This window comes from Salvelinus sp. IW2-2015, linkage group LG33 (assembly GCF_002910315.2).
Source record: "Salvelinus sp. IW2-2015 linkage group LG33, ASM291031v2, whole genome shotgun sequence".
NCBI lineage: Eukaryota > Metazoa > Chordata > Actinopteri > Salmoniformes > Salmonidae > Salvelinus > Salvelinus sp. IW2-2015.
The window spans coordinates 32,469,782-32,490,470 of NC_036872.1; the positions used below are offsets into that span (position 1 = coordinate 32,469,782).

General features: G+C 38.2%; 2 protein-coding genes across 2 annotated transcripts in view; one reads left to right on the top strand and one right to left on the bottom strand.

Moving 5' to 3' along the window:
* Positions 1 to 20,689, bottom strand: part of efna5b (ephrin-A5b) — a 455,881-nt gene that overhangs the window by 306,102 nt on the left and 129,090 nt on the right.
* Positions 477 to 16,444, top strand: LOC111958218 (GTPase IMAP family member 8-like). The gene is made up of 6 exons (XM_023979422.2): positions 477 to 534; positions 1,394 to 2,007; positions 7,514 to 8,300; positions 10,562 to 10,579; positions 14,629 to 14,703; positions 15,000 to 16,444. Exons 1-6 carry the CDS (start codon positions 510 to 512, stop codon positions 15,896 to 15,898), a joined length of 2,418 nt encoding a protein of 805 aa, XP_023835190.2. The 5' UTR covers positions 477 to 509; the 3' UTR covers positions 15,899 to 16,444.

The window sequence follows — 20,689 nt, forward strand, 5'->3', positions numbered from 1 at the left end:
AAATCTTTTGTCTATCACATTCACCCCTTGAATGGCACACACACAATCCATGTCTCAAAAATCCTTCTTTAACCTGTCTCTTCCCCTTCATTTACACTTATAGAAGTAGATTTAACAAGCGACATCAATAAGAGATCATGGCTTCCACCTAGATTCACCTGGTCAGTCTARGTCATGGAAAGAGCAGGTGTTCATAATGTTTTGTCCACTCAGTGTATAGCYGCYTTATTTTGGCAGGAAGGTGTACCAATGGGAGAGTTTGTTTTGCCCTGGYTGGGCGGAGTTTGKATATTAAGTAGTAACTSTAAAGGATAACATTTATAAAGTAACCTACCCAACCCTGGCAACATAGATAKGTGCCAAGAGACAGTATCAAGSATAGGGGTGTGCCTGGGGCAGAGTTTGTGACASACACCWCATAGCCTGACAGTATAAAGACAACTGAGGTAGGTGTTCRCTGGACAGACTCTCATTAAGTACCTGACAGATCTACATTCCAYAACCTAAACATGGACAGACAATGTGATGCACTCGGTAAGTAACCTGTATAGCCTACTACTTTATTCTTCACTTTGAGCATTGATATACGTACATTTAGTTTTCATATATATTCTGGTAATGGGAAAATGGGTCGATTTCACTGTTTGTTCTATGACAACAGTGCTTCAATTTTAATTTTAATTAAAATATGCTTCAGTTTGATGATGAACAGTTGTGGTTGGAATATAAAGGGTAACATGTTCTATCAGCAGTGAACTAAATGTCTGCAATCGCGCAAGCTGCAACATTCCAAACTTGTTCATTTAAAATTACAAAGTTTTGGAGAAACTTTGCACAATTGTGAGTAGCCAAGTCACACCAGCCTGAATGCTGCATTCAGCATTCTGCTATGTGAAATGAACTGGAATGGTGAACACAGCAATCAGGCTGGTTCCACCAAGCTACAGTGTGTGGGCTGTTTTGGGGAAACTTTGTTCATTGTGAGGGCTGTTGTTGGACTGAAAATGTCACCCAATTCTTTTTTTTGTGCTTTATTTTACAAGTACATTTTTTTTCTATATAATTTTTATAGTGTCAGCAAATGGAATGTGATTTTTCATTGCAAGAGCATCTTTTTATCTAGGCTATTATGAGTTGTTTTGAAACCACACAGGATTTTAACACATAAATATGAATGTCATGCATTTCATGTGGCATGTACACTTACATGGTTCAATTGATAAATAACATTGAAAGTCATGGTAACTTTTCCCACAGTTTATATTCTACAGTCCATAAATACTAGTCCTCAAGAAGCAACATGAAACTGGAAAACACAGCTCTAGATGTCTTAACAGGAAGAACATGAAGAGTATCTTTCAACAGTAACAACAGTGTTCTTGTAATCCAACAGAACTCAGACAAAATGATGAGCTCCGCATTGTTCTGATTGGGAAGACTGGAGTTGGGAAGAGTAAAGCTGGAAACACCATCCTGGGGAGGGATGCGTTTATATCTAAGCCGTCCCCTTCCTCTGTGACATCAGAATGTGAAAAAGCCAGAGGGGAGGTCGATGGGCAGTGGGTTGCTGTTATCGACACTCCAGGTGTGTTTGACACCAACTGTACCACAGAGGAGGCAATGAAAAAGATATCAAAGTGCATGTGTCTCTCTGCTCCTGGTCCCCATGTGTTCCTGATTGTGATCCAGCTGGGTAGATTCACACCTGAGGAGAAGGAAACAGTGAAGATGATCCAGACAACCTTTGGAGAACAGGCTGCAAATTATACAATGGTCCTCTTTACCCATGGAGATCAACTGGGGGCGACATCAATTGAAAACTATGTGAAACAGAGTCAGGATCTTCAGCGTTTCATAGAGCAATGCCGTGGGGGATATCATGTCTTTAATAACAAAGATCAGAATCCCTCCCAGGTCACTGAGCTGCTTGAGAAGATAAACAAGATGGTCAGGAGGAATGGAGGAAGCCACTACACCACTGAGATGTTCCAAGAGGCTGAGAGAGCAATTCGGGAAGAGGAGGAGAGGATCCTGAAAGAGAATGAAGACCAGAGACGCAAGGATCCTGAAGAACTAGAAGATAAATTAGCAGGAAATGCCCAGGAGAAAGAAAGAAAAGAGCGGGATGAAAAAAATAAGAGAGAAGCTAGAAATGATGCTGAAAAAAGAAACAGCTTTATAATAGTGCCAGGAATTGGAGCTGGAACTGTAGTTGGAGTGGCTGCAGGTGCAAAAATAGGATCAGCAATGGGGTTAGGTGGGATGGCAGTAGGTGGGTTAGCAGGGGGGGTAGTAGGTGCAGTTTCAGGGAGGTTAGCAGGAGCTGGAGTGATTCAAGTTTCAGAGAAATGCAGTATCCAGTAATGGTGTGTCACGTACCTCTAAAATAATCTATTGTTGATTTGGCTGTCACTCAAACTTGAACTGATAAACATTCTTACATGTCTTAAATAATATGTTGTTCAGCCAGTGTCCACCTGGTGTCTTCTCACAGCCGCTAGAGTCCTCCTGTCCTGCTATTCACATTACTGATTGTTACATTTTATGGTAGCAGTACATGGAGTTACAAACATAAATGGTATTTTGAGCCAATGTTTTTGCGAACCCCGGTAGTGAAATAGTTATGTGATGTTGGGCTTCAGCACCAGAAATAATTTAATTCTAATTATTCAATCAATCATACCTTCATCATCAATTGATTATGTATTAAAAATGAACTGCTTTGTGTTGACCTGACATTTTAATTTGTCTTTTTTTATTTCCTCTAATACAAATCACATGATTTGTCTATTAACTGAGATTGGGTTAGGACCTGTATTAGTATTATGGTGGTTCAGCATACTGTGAGGTGATATAAGTAATACAGTATTGGGTTGTGGGTGGTGAATCTAATCATCATAGGAACTATAAACAATTTGCTTAAGTAATTGTTGTTCTTATACGTTTAAAATCAAATTATTAGTAGATGTATTGGTTATTAGTGCTATTGATTAATGCTATTGCTATTGATTAATAACAGCACCTAGCAAATGCTGTTTTGAAATGACCAAATTATTTAAACCAAACACAATGTATTGTAGTATAGTGCAAGTTGTCAGATATTCTTATGCAATTCAAAATAAACAGTCATCTATTGCTATTCAGAAGTTGTTGTTTTTATGATCTATACATTAATTATTTAATTAATATGAATTTTGTCCATAATTGGTTTATTAGTTATCTCAGGTATCCTACTCATGTACCTACGTCATTGAGCAGAAGCTTCCCATTTTGATCATCACTAAACACTCAATAGACATTAAATCATAAAATGATACTGAAAATGTGTAGGACATCAGTAAATACAGTGGCAAGAAAAAGTATTTGAACCCGTTGGAATTACCTGGACTTCTGCATAAATTGGTCATAAAATTTTATCTTATCCTCATCTAAGTCACAACAATAGACAAACACAGTCTGCTTATGTAACAGTATAGCTTCCGTCCCTCTCCTCGCCCCGAACCAGGGACCCTCTGCACACATCAACAACTGACACCCACGAAGCATCGTTACCCATCGTGCCACAAAAGCCATGGTCCTTGCAGAGCAAGGGGAACAACTACTTCAAGGCCTCAGAGCGAGTGACGTCACTGATTGAAACACTATTAGCGCGCACAACCGCTAACTAGCTAGCCATTTCACATCGGTTACACTTAAACTAATAACACACAAACAATTATACGTTTTCATGTCTTTAATGAACACACCGTGTAAACATTCACAGTGCAGGGTGGAAAAAGTATGTGAACCCTTGCTTTTAATAACTGGTTGACCCTACTTTGGCAGCAATAATCTCAAACAAATGTTTTCTGTAGTTGCAGATCAGACCTGCAGAATGGTCAGGAATGTTGGACCATTCCTCTTTACAAAACTGTTTCAGTCCAGCAATATTTTTCGGATGTCTGGTGTGAACCTCTCTGTTGAGGTCATGCCACATCATCTCAATCTGGTTGAGGTCAGGACTCTTACTGGGCCACTCCAGAAGGCGTATTTTCTTCTGTTGAAGCCATTCTGTTGTTGATTGACTTCTGTGTTTTAGGTCGTTGTCCTGTTGCATCACCCAACTTCTGTTGAGCTTCAATTGGTGGTCAGATAGCCTTACATTCTCCTGCAAAATGTCTTGATAAACTTAGGAATTCATTTTTCCGTCGATGATAGCAAGCTGTCCGGGCCCTGAGGCAGCAAAGCAACCATGATGCACCTTCATCATACTTTACAGATGGGATGAGGTTTTGATATTGGTGTGCTGTGCCTTTTTTTCTCTACACATAGTGTTTTGTGTTCCTTCCACACAACTCGACTTTAGTTTAACTTCTTTGGGCTGCAGGGGCAGTATTGAGTAGCTTGGATGAAAGGTGCCCATTTCAAACGGCCTCGTACTCAATTCTTGCTCGTACAATATGCATATTATTATTACTATTGGATAGAAAACACTCTAGTTTCTAAAACCGTTTGAATTATATCTGTGAGTAAAACAGAACTCATTTTGCAGCAAACTTCCTGACAGGAAGTGGAAAATCTGAAATCGATGCTCTGTTCCAGGGCATCCCTATTAATTTTCTTGATATGTATTAGTATACATGCACTTCATACGCCTTCCACTAGATGTCAATAAGCAGTGAGAGAAGAAATGGAGTGTATATCTTGATCTGAGGTCGAATAAGAGCTCTTGGCATGACGTGACACCAATTTCCTATTTTCAGGAAGGCGCGAGAAGGAACCGGGGATATCCTTCTGAAAAGCTGTCGTTATAGACGGCTACTATCTCCGGCTTTGATTTTATTTGATAAATGTGACAATATCATCGTAAAGTATGTTTTTTCAATATAGTTTAATCAGATTATTGAAATTTTTTCGGGAGTTTTGGCGTGTTCCGTTCTCTGAGTTTGTTGACGATGGAAAGCTTCGCGCCACTTGGCTAGTGTGCTTGCTAATTCAAGAGGGAAAAATGCCATTCTAAAACCAAACAACGATTGTTCCCGACAAAGGACCCCTTGTACAACATTCTGATGGAAGATCATCAAAAGTAGGACCCATTTATGATGTTATTTCATATATCTGTCGAACATGTGTACTATTAGTTTGCGCCCAGATTTTGGGCGCTCTCTCGCCATAACGTAAGCTGCATGTCGTAATGAAGTTATTTTTAGAATTCCAACACGGCGATTGCATTAAGAACTAAGCTATCTTTAATTTGCTGTCCAACATGTATTTTTTAGTAAAGTCTATGAATAGTTATTTGATTAGAATAGGTGAGTGTCAGAAATATATCCGGACATTCTGGGAAAAAGATGCTAAGTTTTCCCAATGTATAACCACGATTTGTGCCGCTAAATATGCACATTTTCGAACAAACCATATATGTATTGTGTAATATGATGTTATAGGACTGTCATCTGATGAAGTTTGAGAAGGTTAGTGAAAAAATGTATATATTTTGCTGGTTTATTCGCTATCGCTAACGTGCCTAACGAATCAATGCTGTTGTGTGGTTGGCTATTGTAGTAAGCTAATATAATGATATATTGTGTTTCCGAGGTCGGTACACTTATGACAACAGCCAGCTCAAGTGCAGGGCGCGAAATTCAAAATATATTTTTTAGAAATATTTAACTTTCACAGATTAACAAGTCCAATACAGCAAATGAAAGATAAACATCTTGTTAATCCAGCTAACATGTCGGATTTTTTAAATGTTTTACAGAGAAAACACCACGTATATTTATGTTAGCTCACCACCAAATACAAAAAAGGACAGATATTTTTCACAGCACAGGTAGCATGCACAAAACCAACCTAACTAACCAAGAACCAACCAAACTAACCAAGAAACAACTTCATCAGATGACAGTTTTATAACATGTTACACAATAAATCTATGTTTTGTTCGAAACATTTGCATATTTGAGGTATAAATCAGTTTTACATTGCAGCTACCATCACAGCTACCGACAGAAATAGCACCGAAGCAGCCAGAGTAATTACAGACACCAACGTCAAATACCTAAATACTCATCATAAAACATTTCTGAAAAATACATGATGTACAGCAAATGAAAGACAAGCATCTTGTGAATCCAGCCAATATTTCCGATTTCTTAAGTGTTTTACAGCGAAAACACAATATAGCATTATATTAGCTTACCACAATAGCCAGAAACACAAGCCATTTACCAGCAGCAAAAGTTAGCGATCGTAACAAACCAGCAAAAGATATATAATTTTTGACTAACCTTGATAAGCTTCATCAGATGACAGTCCTATAACATCAGGTTATACATACACTTATGTTTTGTTCGAAAATGTGCATATTTAGAGCTGAAATCAGTGGTTATACATTGTGCTAACGTAGCATCTTTTTCCCACAACGTCCGGATATTTTTCTGACACTCACATATTCTGACCAAATAACTATTGATAAACATTACTAAAAAATACATGTTGTATAGGAAATGATAGATACACTAGTTCTTAATGCAATCGCCGTGTTAGAATTCTAAAAATAACTTCATTACGACATGCAGTTTACGTTATGGCGAGAGCGTGCCCAAAATCTGGGCGCAAACTACTAGTTCACATGTTCGACAGATATATGAAATAGCATCATAAAATGGGTCCTACTTTTGATGATCTTCCATCAGAATGTTGTACAAGAGGTCCTTTGTCGGGAACAATCGTTGTTTGGTTTTAGAATGTCCTCTTCTCCAGTCAGTTAGCACGGAAAGCTAGCAAAGTGGCGTGAAGCTCTCCTTCCTGAACAAAGGCACACAACGCAACACGCCTAACGTCCCGAATAAATTTCAATAATCTAATAAAACTATATTGAAAAAACATACTTTACGATGATATTGTCACATTTATCAAATAAAATCAAAGCCGGAGATATTAGTCGTCTATAACGACAGCTTTACAGAAGGCAATACCAGGTCCCTTCTCGCGCGTTCCAGAAAACAGGAAATTGGGGTCACGTCATGCCAAGAGCTTTTATTCGACCTCAGATCATGTTATACACTCCATTTCTTCTCTCACTGCCTGTTGACATCTAGTGGAAGGCGTATGAAGTGCATGTATACTAATAAATATCAAGCACATTTATAGGCAGGCCCTAGAACAGAGCATCGATTTCAGATTTTCCACTTCCTGTCAGGAAGTTTGCTGCAAAATGAGTTCTGTTTTACTCACAGATATAATTCAAACGGTTTTAGAAACTGGAGAGTGTTTTCTATCCAATAGTAATAATAATATGCATATTGTACGAGCAAGAATTGAGTACGAGGCCGTTTGAAATGGGCACCTTTTATCCAGGCTACTCAATACTGCCCCTGCAGCCCAAAGAGGTTAAATGAAGATCAGATCTAATTGTAAGACCAATTTATGCAGAAATCCAGATAACTCCAAAGGGATAACGTACTTTTTATTGCCACTGTATAACAATTCTTCTCTCATCCACGTATTCTTGCTTTCAGAAGATAACATCAGGAATGATCTGAGACTGGTGTTGGTCGGTCTGAGTGGAGTGGGGAAGAGTGCAGCTGGGAACACCATTCTGGGCCAAAAGGTGTTTGATTCCAGAATCAGCTTCAAACCAGTAACACTGGAGAGTGAGAGACAAGAAGGAGAGGTGTGTGGGAGGAGAGTGATGGTGGTAGACACTCCAGGTCTCTTCAACAGTGAACTCTCTGAAGTGGAAGTGAAAAAAGAATTGGAGAAGGCCATGTCCCTGTGTGCACCGGGTCCATACACCTTCCTACTGGTCGTTCAGCTGGGCAGATTCACAGAGCAAGAGAAGAGAGTTACAGAAGAACTAAAGAAGCTTTTACCTCCCAACATAGACAGAGACACAATGGTGCTCTTCACTTATGGGGAGAAACTGACAGAAACAACTATAGATCAGTTTATCCAAGAGGATAGCAATCTGCAGAGGCTGGTTAAGAAATGTGGGGGTGGATACCATGTGTTCAGAAATCATGATATCGGCAACAACAATCAGGTCAGAGAGCTTTTAGAGAAAATAGAATCCAGAATGAAAAACAAGAATAACTGGTCATGGAAAAAAGCGGTTATCATCTTTGCAGCAGTGCTGATGACAGTAGTGGTCATATACAAGATGAAAACATGTCCTCCTCTGGAGGAAGCAGCAGTGCTAGCCAGTAAGACAGGAGAGACACTTTGGGAAATGGTGAAGGAGAGCATAGCTGGGAAGGGGTTGCTTCTCACAGCAGCAACAGGAGGAACTATGTATGTCATAATAAACCTAATAATGAGGAGATAGATGGTTGGAAAATACTAACATTTCCCTCATATGAGAGGGTTAAATCAAATGAAGGACATCTGGTTGACTTTCTTTTTGAATATGAAGAGTATTAAGAGCATTCTCTCTAGTTTTAGTGAATGGGTTTTGTTTGGTTTTATACAATACAATACAATTTAAAAAGCAAGACATATTGTATCATTCCATAATGGACCAATACTGGTGGATTTGAACACATTTTAGTTTTGAGGGGGGATTTTGTGAATTTGTTTAAAGAATATAAATGTAATCTTAGAAAACAAAAACTGATAAAGAAGCAGAGTGATTATTGTTGGTGGCTGTTGTGTGATTTTCACCTGCACTGTTGTTAAAAGCAAAGCATATGAGATTATACTGGTAATATGCATGTAGTTTGTTATAGATGATTATACTGTCACTCTATGTTAGAAGGCTGATACAACAATACCAGGATCAGTCAGTCAAGTATCAATGTAGGACGTTTTACGAGTTCTGAGAGAAACTCAAAGTATTATTTCATTGTTTGTGATATACAGTACATCTGAAGCACATACACACTGAAACACACTTCCATCTCCAAACGGGACTGAAATATGAATGTACACTATAGTTAACCACCCCTGGTTCCATATACTGTATGTTTTATTTTACCTTTATTTAACTAGGCAATTCAGTTAAGAACACATTCTTATTTTCAATGACAGCCTAGGAACAGTGGGTTAACTGCCTTGTTCAGGGGCAGAACAGCAAATGTTGACCTTGTCATCTCTGGGATTCAATCGTGCAACCTTTCAGTTACTAGTCCAATGCTCTACCAACTAGGCTACATGCCTATGTCTTCGTATAACCAATGGCTTGAACGTTTCAGTGTTGCCTTGTGGATCAATCTGACAGGTAAACAAAACTGAGGCTATTTGATGCTTTTAAAATATATATTTTTTTGCGTTTCCCCCCTTTCCTTCATCAAACACTAAAAAATGTTAAAATAAAAAAGAATCACAGGTCGATCCCTCTGAAGACTGATTTTACATGGTGCATGTTTGAATAGATGGCAAACTGGTTGAACTAATGTTTTTCCTTCTTGTTTGAAGGTTCTGTCAACCGTAAATGTTATAATATAACCAAAACTATTTAATGTACTGCACCATTATTGAGTAGTCGTTAAATAAAGACAGTGTAACTGCCACAAAGAATAGGCAGTTCATCATTAATTTAATGCATTCAATTAGCTTGTTATGTAATATATATATATATATATTTTACCACAGACAAAACTCTTGTGAAATGATGATTGTATGTAAGGGACTGCATACCAAACTGAAATGCCTTGTAACATTACATGTGATATTTAAAGCATTTTCAGTCACAGAATAAGTAGGTCAGGCTACATAAGACATACTACAGCATGACTGTCCATCTCCTTTACAGTAGGCATAATACTACCAATACAGCTCCCATTCCCTCCTCGGGAGCAGGATGAATGATGAATGGCTAAGCATAAATAGTTCATATTAATTTCATAGTTACTTCATGCCACTGTAAATTAAAATGACACTAAAAATACCAGTTGACCACTTGTTATTGTTAAATCCATCAGGTACTGTAAAATGAACAGTAATCAATAGCTGCTAAATTCATTGAAAAAATATAAAGTATATATAAAACATTTATTAAACACTTTATTCAACTTTTGCACTGTTACACTTTAATAATTCCCAGTCCAGTGTGTTTCCGTGCAAACCCAACCCATAGTAAATGGCAGCTTTAAAATACACATTACTGCAATGTGAAGTCCAAACCATAGACTATAAACATTTACAGTAATTCTACGCTTCGAACACACCAACTGTGTTTTAGTGCAAAATAGTTTGCAGCATCATCTAGATATGTGTGCAACAAAAGTTCAACGTTCACCATCTGCTACCATTTCTGTCAACCCGTTTACGCATACAGTTTGACGCATACATTCGATAAATCCAACGTATGCACCACACAGAACGCACTGCAACTGCCTCTGCAACGCAATGCTGCAAGGCAAACGCAATGTTCCATTGGAAATGAATGTACTTCTGGGGTACCAAAACGCAATAACAATCGATAGCCTACAATCTAATTAACAGAATAAAAAAATTACCATCAAAATCTGTCTGTTTATGCTAGAGAGATTTGTTTTTTTGCCTGGGCTGCACCATGATTTACAAGAAATCACTTGACTAGAATGCACCAACTTTCTTACTCCCTGCGTTTTACCAGCTCAACAGGCAGGCAAAGGTAAGGACGTCTATCAAGCCATAAGACTGAACCACAATATTTTTGCATGTTTTGATGCAACAAATGGGTGTTCTTTCCAAATGTACAAAAAAATGAAGTATGACAAAGTTTTGATCTGTGAAATGTTTTATTTTACAACATTTCAGTTTATACAACATGTTCATTGTAACGAGAGAATTAGTAGACATGTTGGACCATTCTCCAGCCCCAGGACTCACACTATTTGACACAGAGGTAAAATACCTATTAAAATACCTACTATATGCTGATGATTTGGTACTTCTATCACCATCCAAAGGAGGTCTTCAACAGAACCTTCACATTCTAGAGCAATATTGCCATATATTGATATTGCCAAAGTCATGATTTCCCCGAAAAAATACAGATGTCAGAAACACAAATATAAATTCACCCTGAACAACACCATAATTGAACACACAAGAAATTACACATACCTTGGTCAAAACTAGTGTTGTGAGGGTGGATTGGCTATATTGTTTGGCACTAATAGACTGGTTTTACGCACAACGTTCTATACAAGCTGGGAGAGAGGGTAATGTCATGAAGGTTCAGGTGGCCTATGCAGACAGTTCTATACTCAACAAAATAAACAATCGATTAGTATGCTGTCGCATTGAACATTTATTTAATCATCTGCAATGTTTGAATTTCCAACTTTAATTACTGAATAAGTCATTACATTATTGTCAGCAGTCTAACAATGGCAACATTGTTATACCGTGTTTAGCTTTGTGAAATGTTAGGCTTAACATGAGAAAATTACAACCAAATAGACCTAGCAATAAACATGTATCTATTAGCTAAAGCAAAGCTAGGCCCTGGCACCACCGAAAGCCTTAGTCGATTTGATAGGCATGTTGAAATGTAAGAACCATGGACGGTGGTCAGTAGTCTATAATTCAATGATTATAAAAATAAAAAAAAGAGACCTAGGGGAAGAAATCAAAACGTTATAAATCAGATACAAACATGGCATAATGCAGTGCAGGGCCGGCATTAGAACTAATCAGTTGGACAGGCATTTGATTTCCATAGGTTGGCACGTTTTTTTCCACGGGACCTCCTATTTGTTAAAATTGGTTTTATAGTGAAAACATGTCATTTAACTGTAAAAATGTATTACATTTTAATGTGGCATGAACACAACCAGTCATGATGTTTTCATCTAATTGTCAAACAAATCACTTGAAAAAGTAGGTTACCTTCACGTGTTCCTCCAAAATAATTCCATCCGAATAATGGACTGTAAACTGCCCACTTTTTCAATTCGCAAGCGGCTGAATCTGGCTCACCTGAGAAAGCATCCGAGCCAGCAAAACAGTGCCCCCTCTGTTTTACTATATATAGCCAATGTACTTGTATCGGATGCTGTCTGGCCTAAAAGAGTATGGCATGCCAGCATCAGATACATAGGCTATACATACTGAGACAGAGGGGCTCTGTTTTGCTCGGGTGCTTTATCTGAGTTTGAGACCCCCTAAGGGCCGCCAATAACTCCGACCATGAGTGCATGACAATCCAGCACCCTTGCACTTTTGCAGCCACACATCAGGAGGTCTCTGCAAGCTTGGCATTGTCGATTTTAGCATGTAGATCTTGGTGGGGTAAACTCAACTAATGTTTTTTAGATGCATGCCAGCAAAGCCACTACACAACACTAAACATGAATTAATACATTCATTTCACTTTATCGGTGACAAATGGTGTCCACAAACTGTTAGGGCCTGTATAAAGCTGTTTCGACAGCGGCTCTTTCCTTTCAGAGTAAATCCTTACCATCTCTCCACCTGGCTATCAGCAGAGCCTCGTCTGGCAGCAAAACACTTCATTCAGCCTCATTTACTGCCTTTTTAAAAATCATAGCTGATATGGCTGACTTGCTTAAATAAATATGGTTTCTACTGACTCCTTGTGGATTTGTGTAACTGGCTAAGAACCATATTCTCCATCAATAATAACGAATGCCGACCTGAGTTGTGACTTTTGAACCATACACCAACAATATTACATGTATGTTCAGTAAATTCATAATGTTTGTTCTTATATCATTAACACAGCTCTGAGTATAAGCAAGTGCAGGCAAACGAGCTGCGACGAGGTAGAACCTATTGATTCAGCACTTTCAACATGGACAGAGACAGATATATTAGTTCAGATACGTTCAGCAAGATGTTGAGTTAACTTTACTCTTCCTTAAGTCACCATACAGAGAGAGAGATGCGGTTAGCCTACCCTTTTAAGTATTTTATTAGACCTATGTGGACTAAAAAGGAAGGGAAACGCAACCACGAGGATCCACTTTTATAGAAAATATACCGACACGATGCACAAACAAAATGAATCTTGCAATATCAACCCGGAATTACATGTTTCTGTTACTGAGCATTTGAACAGGAAGAGACTGTCACTGGCAAACAGTTACAGACACAACAACATTATATTGTATCCCCTCCTCGTGGAGAAAAGCACATGAGGTAATTATAATATACAAAGTAAGCAAAAAAAAGAAAATGTAATGTATCATTCCAACATTGCCTAAAATGATGAATAAGACACTAATGCGATAGACCTATATATGCAATATAACAATGGAGATGTACAAACTATGGCACAAGGGAACAATGAGCAGATAAGAGGCAAGCCGTGATTTTAATTAAGACTGACGTCAACATGCCTATTTGTTCAGCACTTTTAAATAGCAACAGAATTCAGAACATGGGCCGTTCTTACAGTATTACCTGTACCCAACCACAACCCCCATGGATCACTTCCTCATGTTCTCCGTCTAGAATGACCTCTTGGAGAAGAGATATTCTTGTTTTTTWTTWATTTACGGAAAGCCAGGGGCTATCTCCAACTCTCAGARATAATTTACAAACGAAGCATGTGTGTTTAGTGACTCCGCCAGATCAGAGGCAGTAGGGATGACCAGGGATGTTATCTTGATAACTGTGTGAATTAGACCCTTTTCCTGTCCTGCTAAGCATTCAAAATGTAACGAGTACTTTTGGGTCAGGGAGAATGTATGGAGTAAAAAGTAAATTCTTTTCTTTAGAAATGTAGTGAAGTAAAAGTACAAGTTATCAAAAATATAAATAGTAAAGTACGGATACCCCCAAAAAACTACTTAAGTAGTCATTTAAAGTATTTTTTACTTAAGTACTCTACACCACTCTCTTGTGTGTGCCTCTTCAAATCAAATCAAATCAAATCAAATTTTATTAGTCACATACACATGGTTAGCAGATGTTAATGCGAGTGTAGCGAAATGCTTGTGCTTCTAGTTCCGACAATGCAGTAATAACCAACAAGTAATCTAACCTAACAATTCCACAACTACTACCTTATACACACACACAAGTGTAAAGGGATAAAGAATATGTACATAAAGATATATGAATGAGTGGTGGTACAGAACGGCATAGGCAAGATGCAGTAGATGGTATAGAGTACGGTATATACATATGAGATGAGTACTGTAGGGTATGTAAACATAAAGTGGCATAGTTTAAAGTGGCTAGTGGTACATGTATTACATAAAGATGGCAAGATGCAGTAGATGATATAGAGTACAGTATATACATATGAGATGGGTAATGTAGGGTATGTAAACATTATATTAAGTGGCATTGTTTAAAGTGGCTAGTGGTACATTTTTACATAATTTCCATCAATTCCCATTTTTAAAGTGGCTGGAGTTGAGTCAGTATGTCCCACCTACTATTGATTATATTGCAGTTTTTCAACTGGTGCTCTACCCAAGGCAGAAAGACTACTGCTATATTCGCCAAATGTGGAAACTTTGTATGTAGGCAAGGAACGGACAATGACAGTTCCATCAATGGCGTTTCCGMTATTTTGGCAGTTACCTGTAGAAAACATCATTGTTTATTTGCTTAGAGTTTGTAWTTTATAGACAAAACATATTAGTCTAAGAAGCAATGAGAGACTGAAAATGTAGCTTTATAGTTGTTCTGTCAGATCACACTTCTCTCTACAGTAACAACATTTTCTTTTTCATCCAACAGAGACCCTGATTACTCTTGTTGGAAAGACTGTTCCTTGGAAAAGCTTAACAGCACTCCAAAACCCAAACATGACTGGTGAGTACTTAGTCTACAAGACAGAGATACATCGGTTTATTTGTTGAATGCGTTTTCACAAAATAATGTTTTATTACATTATTAATACATTTTAATAAAATGAATGTAGGCTTGAAACTTAATTTATAGATGATGTCCTTGTTAATTTGCTAACAGTTAATATTCTATAAACCATCAATGTCTAAGAAGATAGAGACTGATCATATTCAGTAGCTGTTCTGTAAGATGACCAAACAGAAAGAACATCAACACCAGACTTCTTTCTACAGTAAKAACATGTCCTTCTTATCCAACAGAACAAAATAAAGAGGTCCGGATTGTTCTGGTTGGGAAGATTGGATCTGGGAAGAGCGCAACAGGAAACGCCATCCTGGGGAGAAAAGCGTTTGAATCCAAAATGTCCTCTATTTCTGTGACATCCTCAAGTAAAAAGAAAAGAGGAGAGGTGGGAGGGCAACATGTAGCTGTCATCGACACACCTGGCTTGTTTGACACCAAGTTAACACAGGAGGAGGCACTGAAAGAGATCTCACAGTGCCTGCTTTTCTCCGCTCCTGGTCCCCATGTGTTCCTGGTTGTGCTCAAGCTGGGAGGATTCACTGAAGAGCAGCAGAACATTGTGAAGATGATCCAGAAACTATTTGGTGATGAAGCATCGAAATACACCATGGTTGTCTTCACACATGGAGACCTTCTTGATGATGTAACAATTGAAGACTTCCTGCATGGAAATCCCAAACTGGAAAGTTTCATTGCCAAATGTAATGGGGGATATCATGTCTTCAAAAACAAAGATCAGAATTCCTCCCAGGTCCCTGAGCTGCTTGAGAAGATAAACAAGATGGTGAAGATGAATGGAGGAAGCCACTACACCACTGAGATGTTCCAGGAGGCTGAGAGAGCGATTGAAGAGGAGAAGAACAGGATCCTGAGAGAGAATGAAGAGAAGATACGCAGAGAGAGGGAAGAACTGAAGGCAAAGTTTGAAGGAGTGTGTCTAAGAGAAGAAGTAGAGAAGCTGGGGATAAAACAGGAAAGAGAAGCTAGAAAGAATGCTGAGTATGTAAACCACATGGGCACAGGTGCTGGAATTGGAGCGGCTTTGGGAACAGTTGGAGGCCCAATTGGTATATCAGTTGGTGCAGCAGTGGGAATTGCAGTGGGAGCTGGAGTAAATGTATGCAATACTCAATGAGAGTCCATAGCTAACAGTGCTGTACCTTCTACAAGTTGTTTGACTTCATTACTTGATATTGAAAGCTTCCTCTATGTACACAGAGTAAACAAAACATTTGAAACACCTTCCTAATATTGAGAACTGATAGAGAATGAGAGTGAAAGTTGGCCTTGCCTTTTCTATCAATGTGGAAATGGTCCTAAACACACAGGAAGACGGCAAATTTAAACTAAATGTTAGCTAAATCTGTTGCAACGTATCACTTCTCACTTCTGAGTCTTGTGTTTTGTCGTTCATTGTCTCTGTTCAAATCAACTTTAAAAAAACAAATAAATAGAGTCTACTGTTATTGTAGCCTACATTAAGAATGATACTCAGGGGGTTGATGAACAAATATTCAGCTGTTTTTATTATTGTGTTTTACTGATCACAAGAAAAGGTTGTTGTATTGAGTTAGATTTTATCAGGAGTAACAGACACCTGAAAAAGATGGGAGGCACTCGCTAATGAAGTATTACTTAGATGTATTATTAACACTCACTAATAAAGTATTACTTAGATGTATTATTAACACTCACTAATACAGTATTACTTAGAAGTATTATTAACACTCTCTAATAAAGTATTACTTAGATGTATTATTAACACTCGCTAATAAAGTATTACTTAGATGTATTATTAACACTCACTAATACAGTATTACTTAGATGTATTATTAACACTCGCAATGACTATTTCAGCCATCAAGCATTTCCTTTTGGACATAATGTCATTAATTACATCATCTATGTTATAATTCTGTATTGTGTTGTTCTTATGACCTCACAGATCCATTGTTCTCATAATTGAAAGAAAGCCTCATTATCCACTACGCACCACAGTCAATATATTCCCTCATGTTGCATGAACATAAACTTGATGCATTACTGACACTTTCAAGTCAACACAAAGTGTCGAGAGGGCAGGGTTCTAATGCAGAGACCCATTTTCTATGAATCATGTGACTTTTGAGCTGCTAACCACTCAAAGAGATGGCAGCATAACAGGAAGATAGACCTAAAGGGGAAGTAACATTTCTGCAGATAGGTGGGAATGTGGTGTATAAATGGTCTTCTTCAAATCTCTGTGCTTTGGTAGAAGTTTTTTTCACCACCCCTAATAGTAGCAATTGTGGTGGTGACAGGGGCAGGAAGTTGAAATGTAAAATCATGTGACTTAAGCTGCACTTAGGTGGTATGTCATATTATCAGAATATATTGTTTCTGTTCACACACATTTTGAGTAAAATTGTTTAATCAACCAAACGACCAATAAACCACTGATTGCTGTAAACAGGCACACATATCCTGACCTACTTAATCAACATGAACATAATATCCTCAAGTGATCCCCCGGTCAAACACACACAACCAGACATTGATTGATTGATTGATTGATTGATTGGAGACAACTTGTTTCAATTCCAGAACATGTCCTACCTGCAGCAACACTGGCGATATTGCTGGAATTACCAGTAAAAGCACTGTGTCTCCATTGCCTCTCAAACAGCAGGGCCCCATTTGTCTCTGCTCAAATGTAGTGCAAAATATAGGGATAGAGTGTCTTTTCAGACACAACCAGTCAGTCAGCCTCAACAGGACAATCAGCCTTATAAAAACCAAGAGTGCAGCATACAGTAATGGTGTGTCACAAAACAGTATCTATTGTTGGGTTAGCTGTCACTCAAACTTCTGATTAACATTCTGACATGTCTTCAATAGTATGTTGTTCAGCCAGTGTCCACCTGGTGTCTTCTCACAGCCGCTAGAGTCCTCCTGTCCTGCTATTCATATTACTGAATGTTAAGTGTAGTACTGGAGTTACAAATATAGACACTGTGTAATTTACTGCATAGTGTGGGGAGATATAGGTAACAAGTTACAGTATTGGGTTGTGGGTATAATATCCAATAAACTCTGAACAAATTGCTCAGATAATTGTTATACTTACATGTTTTCAATACCAATTATTAATAGACATATTGGTTATTAGTCAACTTGCTTTTGTCTTGATTAGCTTGCTACTGATTAATAACAGGATCTAACAAATGTGGTTTGGAATGACCATGTAACGGTTTTCTTCCATAGTTGAAGGAGAGGACCAAAATGCAGCGTCGCAGTGCTCAACATGTTTAATTAAAGAACAAGTGAACACTACAAAACAACTTACAAAATAACAAACGTGAAAACCGATACAGACCTATCTGGTGCAGAACACAAACACAGAGACAGGAAACAAACACCCACAAAATCCCAACACAAAACAAGCCTCCTATATATGATTCTCAATCAGGACAACGATTACCATCTGCCTCTGATTGAGAAACCATATTAGGCTGGACATAGAAACAGACAAACTAGACACACAAATAGAATTCCCACCCAGCTCACGTCCTGACCAACTAAACACATACAAAACAACAGAAAACAGGTCAGGAACGTGACAGACCAAATGATTTTAAATGGAACACAATGTATTATAGTATTGTGCAAGTTGGCATATGTTCTTATTCAATCAAACAAACATAGAAAATGTTCTACTCCGAAGTATTGTTGCGTTGTGTTATTCTGAATTGTGTCCATACTTTTTTTTAAATTAGTCATCTCAGGGATCATACTCATGTACAGTACCAGTCAAGAGGTTGCACAACCTACTCATTCAAGGTTCTTCTTTATTTTACTATTTCTACAATGTGGAATAATAGTGAAGACATTAAACAATGAAAATACACATACAGTTGAAGTCGGAAGTTTAAAACTCGTTTTTAACCACTCCACAAATTTCTTGTTCAAAACTATAGTTTTGGCAAGTCGTTAGACATCTACTTTGTGCATGACACAAGTCATTTTTCCAACAATGTTTACAGACAGATTATTTCACTTATAAATCACTGTATCACAATTCCAGTGGTCAGAAGTTTACATACACTAAGTTGACTGTGCCTTTAAACAGCTTGGAAAATTCCAGAAAATTATGTCATGGCTTTAGAACTTCTGATAGGCTAATTGACATCATTTGAGTCAATTGGAGGTGTACCTGTGGATGTTTTAAGGACTACCTTCAAACTCAGTGCCTCTTTGCTTGACATCATGGGAATGAAAAGAAATCAGCCAAGACCTCAGAAGAAAAATTGTAGCCCTCCACAAGTCTGGTTCATCTTGGGAGCAATTTACAAACTCCTGAAGGTACCACGTTCATCTGTACAAACAATAGTACGCAAGTTAAACACCATGGACCACGCAGCCGTCATACCACTGAGGAAGGAGACGCGTTCTGCTCCTAGAGATGAATGTATTTTGTGCGAAGGAATAATTCCAGAACAGCAAAGGCCTTTGAAGATGCTGGAGGTCTAACATTTTTCTTCTGAGGTCTTGGCTGATTTCTTTAGAGTTTCCCATGATGTCAAGCAAAGAGGTGTTAAGTTTGAAGGTAGACCTTGAAATATATCACAGGTACACCTCCAATTGACTCAAATTATGTCTACTTGGTAACACTGGAGGGCAATTGCACGCTCCCTCAAAACTTGAGACATCTGTGGCATTGTGTTGTTTGACAAAACTGCATATTTTAGTGGCCTTTTATTGTCCCCAGCACAAGGTGCACTTTTGATATGCCACACCTGTCAGGTGGATGGATATATTGGCAGAAGAGAAATGCTCACTAACAGGGATGTAAACAAATGTGTGCACTATATTTAAGAGAAATACTATTTTTGTGCATATGGAAAATGTCGAGGATGTTTTATTTCAGCTCATGGACCAACACTTGACAGGTTGCATTCATAATTTTGTATTGTAAGAATTTATGGGTTATTTATGAACATTTTTCTTTCTGTAGTAAAATATATTCATCATACAGTATTCAAAGGACTGTATATACTTATTCAACAAGTTGTTTTAATCTTTAATCAAGTGTTACGCAACTAGCAAAACAAGAATAATTTGTATTCTTGTCATTGTCTGGTTAGTCTTTCAGGTCTTTGAACTGTTATAGGTTCATGTGCAACAGTAACGCGCTCAAATGTTGACTGTTGTTGGGGTCACCTGTCACATCTACTCCCGCTGACCCGCTCCGACGCTCGACTTCGCAGGTCTACTAACCACTGGTCCAGGCAGTCCATCTTCACGCACACCTGGCAACCCATCTCACACAAACCTGGCAACCCATCTGTACGCACACCTGTGTCTCATCATCAGTCAACCTGGACTTCCTTACTCCGTTTACTTACCCTTTATATAGCACTCTTTTGTCATCAGGTAGTATTGTTTGTGTTCCATGTCAGACGCTTCTCTTGTTTTGTATCGGTCCATGTTCGTTATTATTAGACTCACTAACTGCACCTGATTCCTGACTCCCTGCGTCTACTTTACATAACCTCTATTACATATTTTTAAATAGACAGGGAGACTGCTTTGTTGTTCCAATTAAAGATTCTTGTTTTAAAAGAGAGCCTTTATAGTGCAGGCCTCAGTTACTGACTTCATTGTCAGACATTAGACATGCAGAATGTGCATTTAATATTGAAGTACATACACTGCTCAAAAAAAAAGGGACACTTAAACAACACAATGTAACTCCAAGTCAATCACACTTCTGTGAAATCAAACTGTCCACTTAGTGAAAGCACTGCCAGCATTCAAAAGTGACCAAAACATCAGCCAGGAAGCATAGGAACTGAGAAGTGGTATGTGGTCACCACCTGCAGAACCGTCCTTTATTGGGGTGTCTTGCTATTGCCTATAATTTCCACCTTTTGTCTATTCCATTTGC

Coding starts and splice junctions, on each gene's coding strand:
- LOC111958218 (XM_023979422.2), top strand. CDS start 510: ATGGACAGACAATGTGATGCACTCG. Junction 2,008..7,513: donor TCCAAGAGGCTGAGAGAGCA/ATTCGGGAAGAG, acceptor TCAGAAGATAAC/ATCAGGAATGATCTGAGACT. Junction 14,704..14,999: donor CCAAAACCCAAACATGACTG/GTGAGTACTTAG, acceptor CTTATCCAACAG/AACAAAATAAAGAGGTCCGG.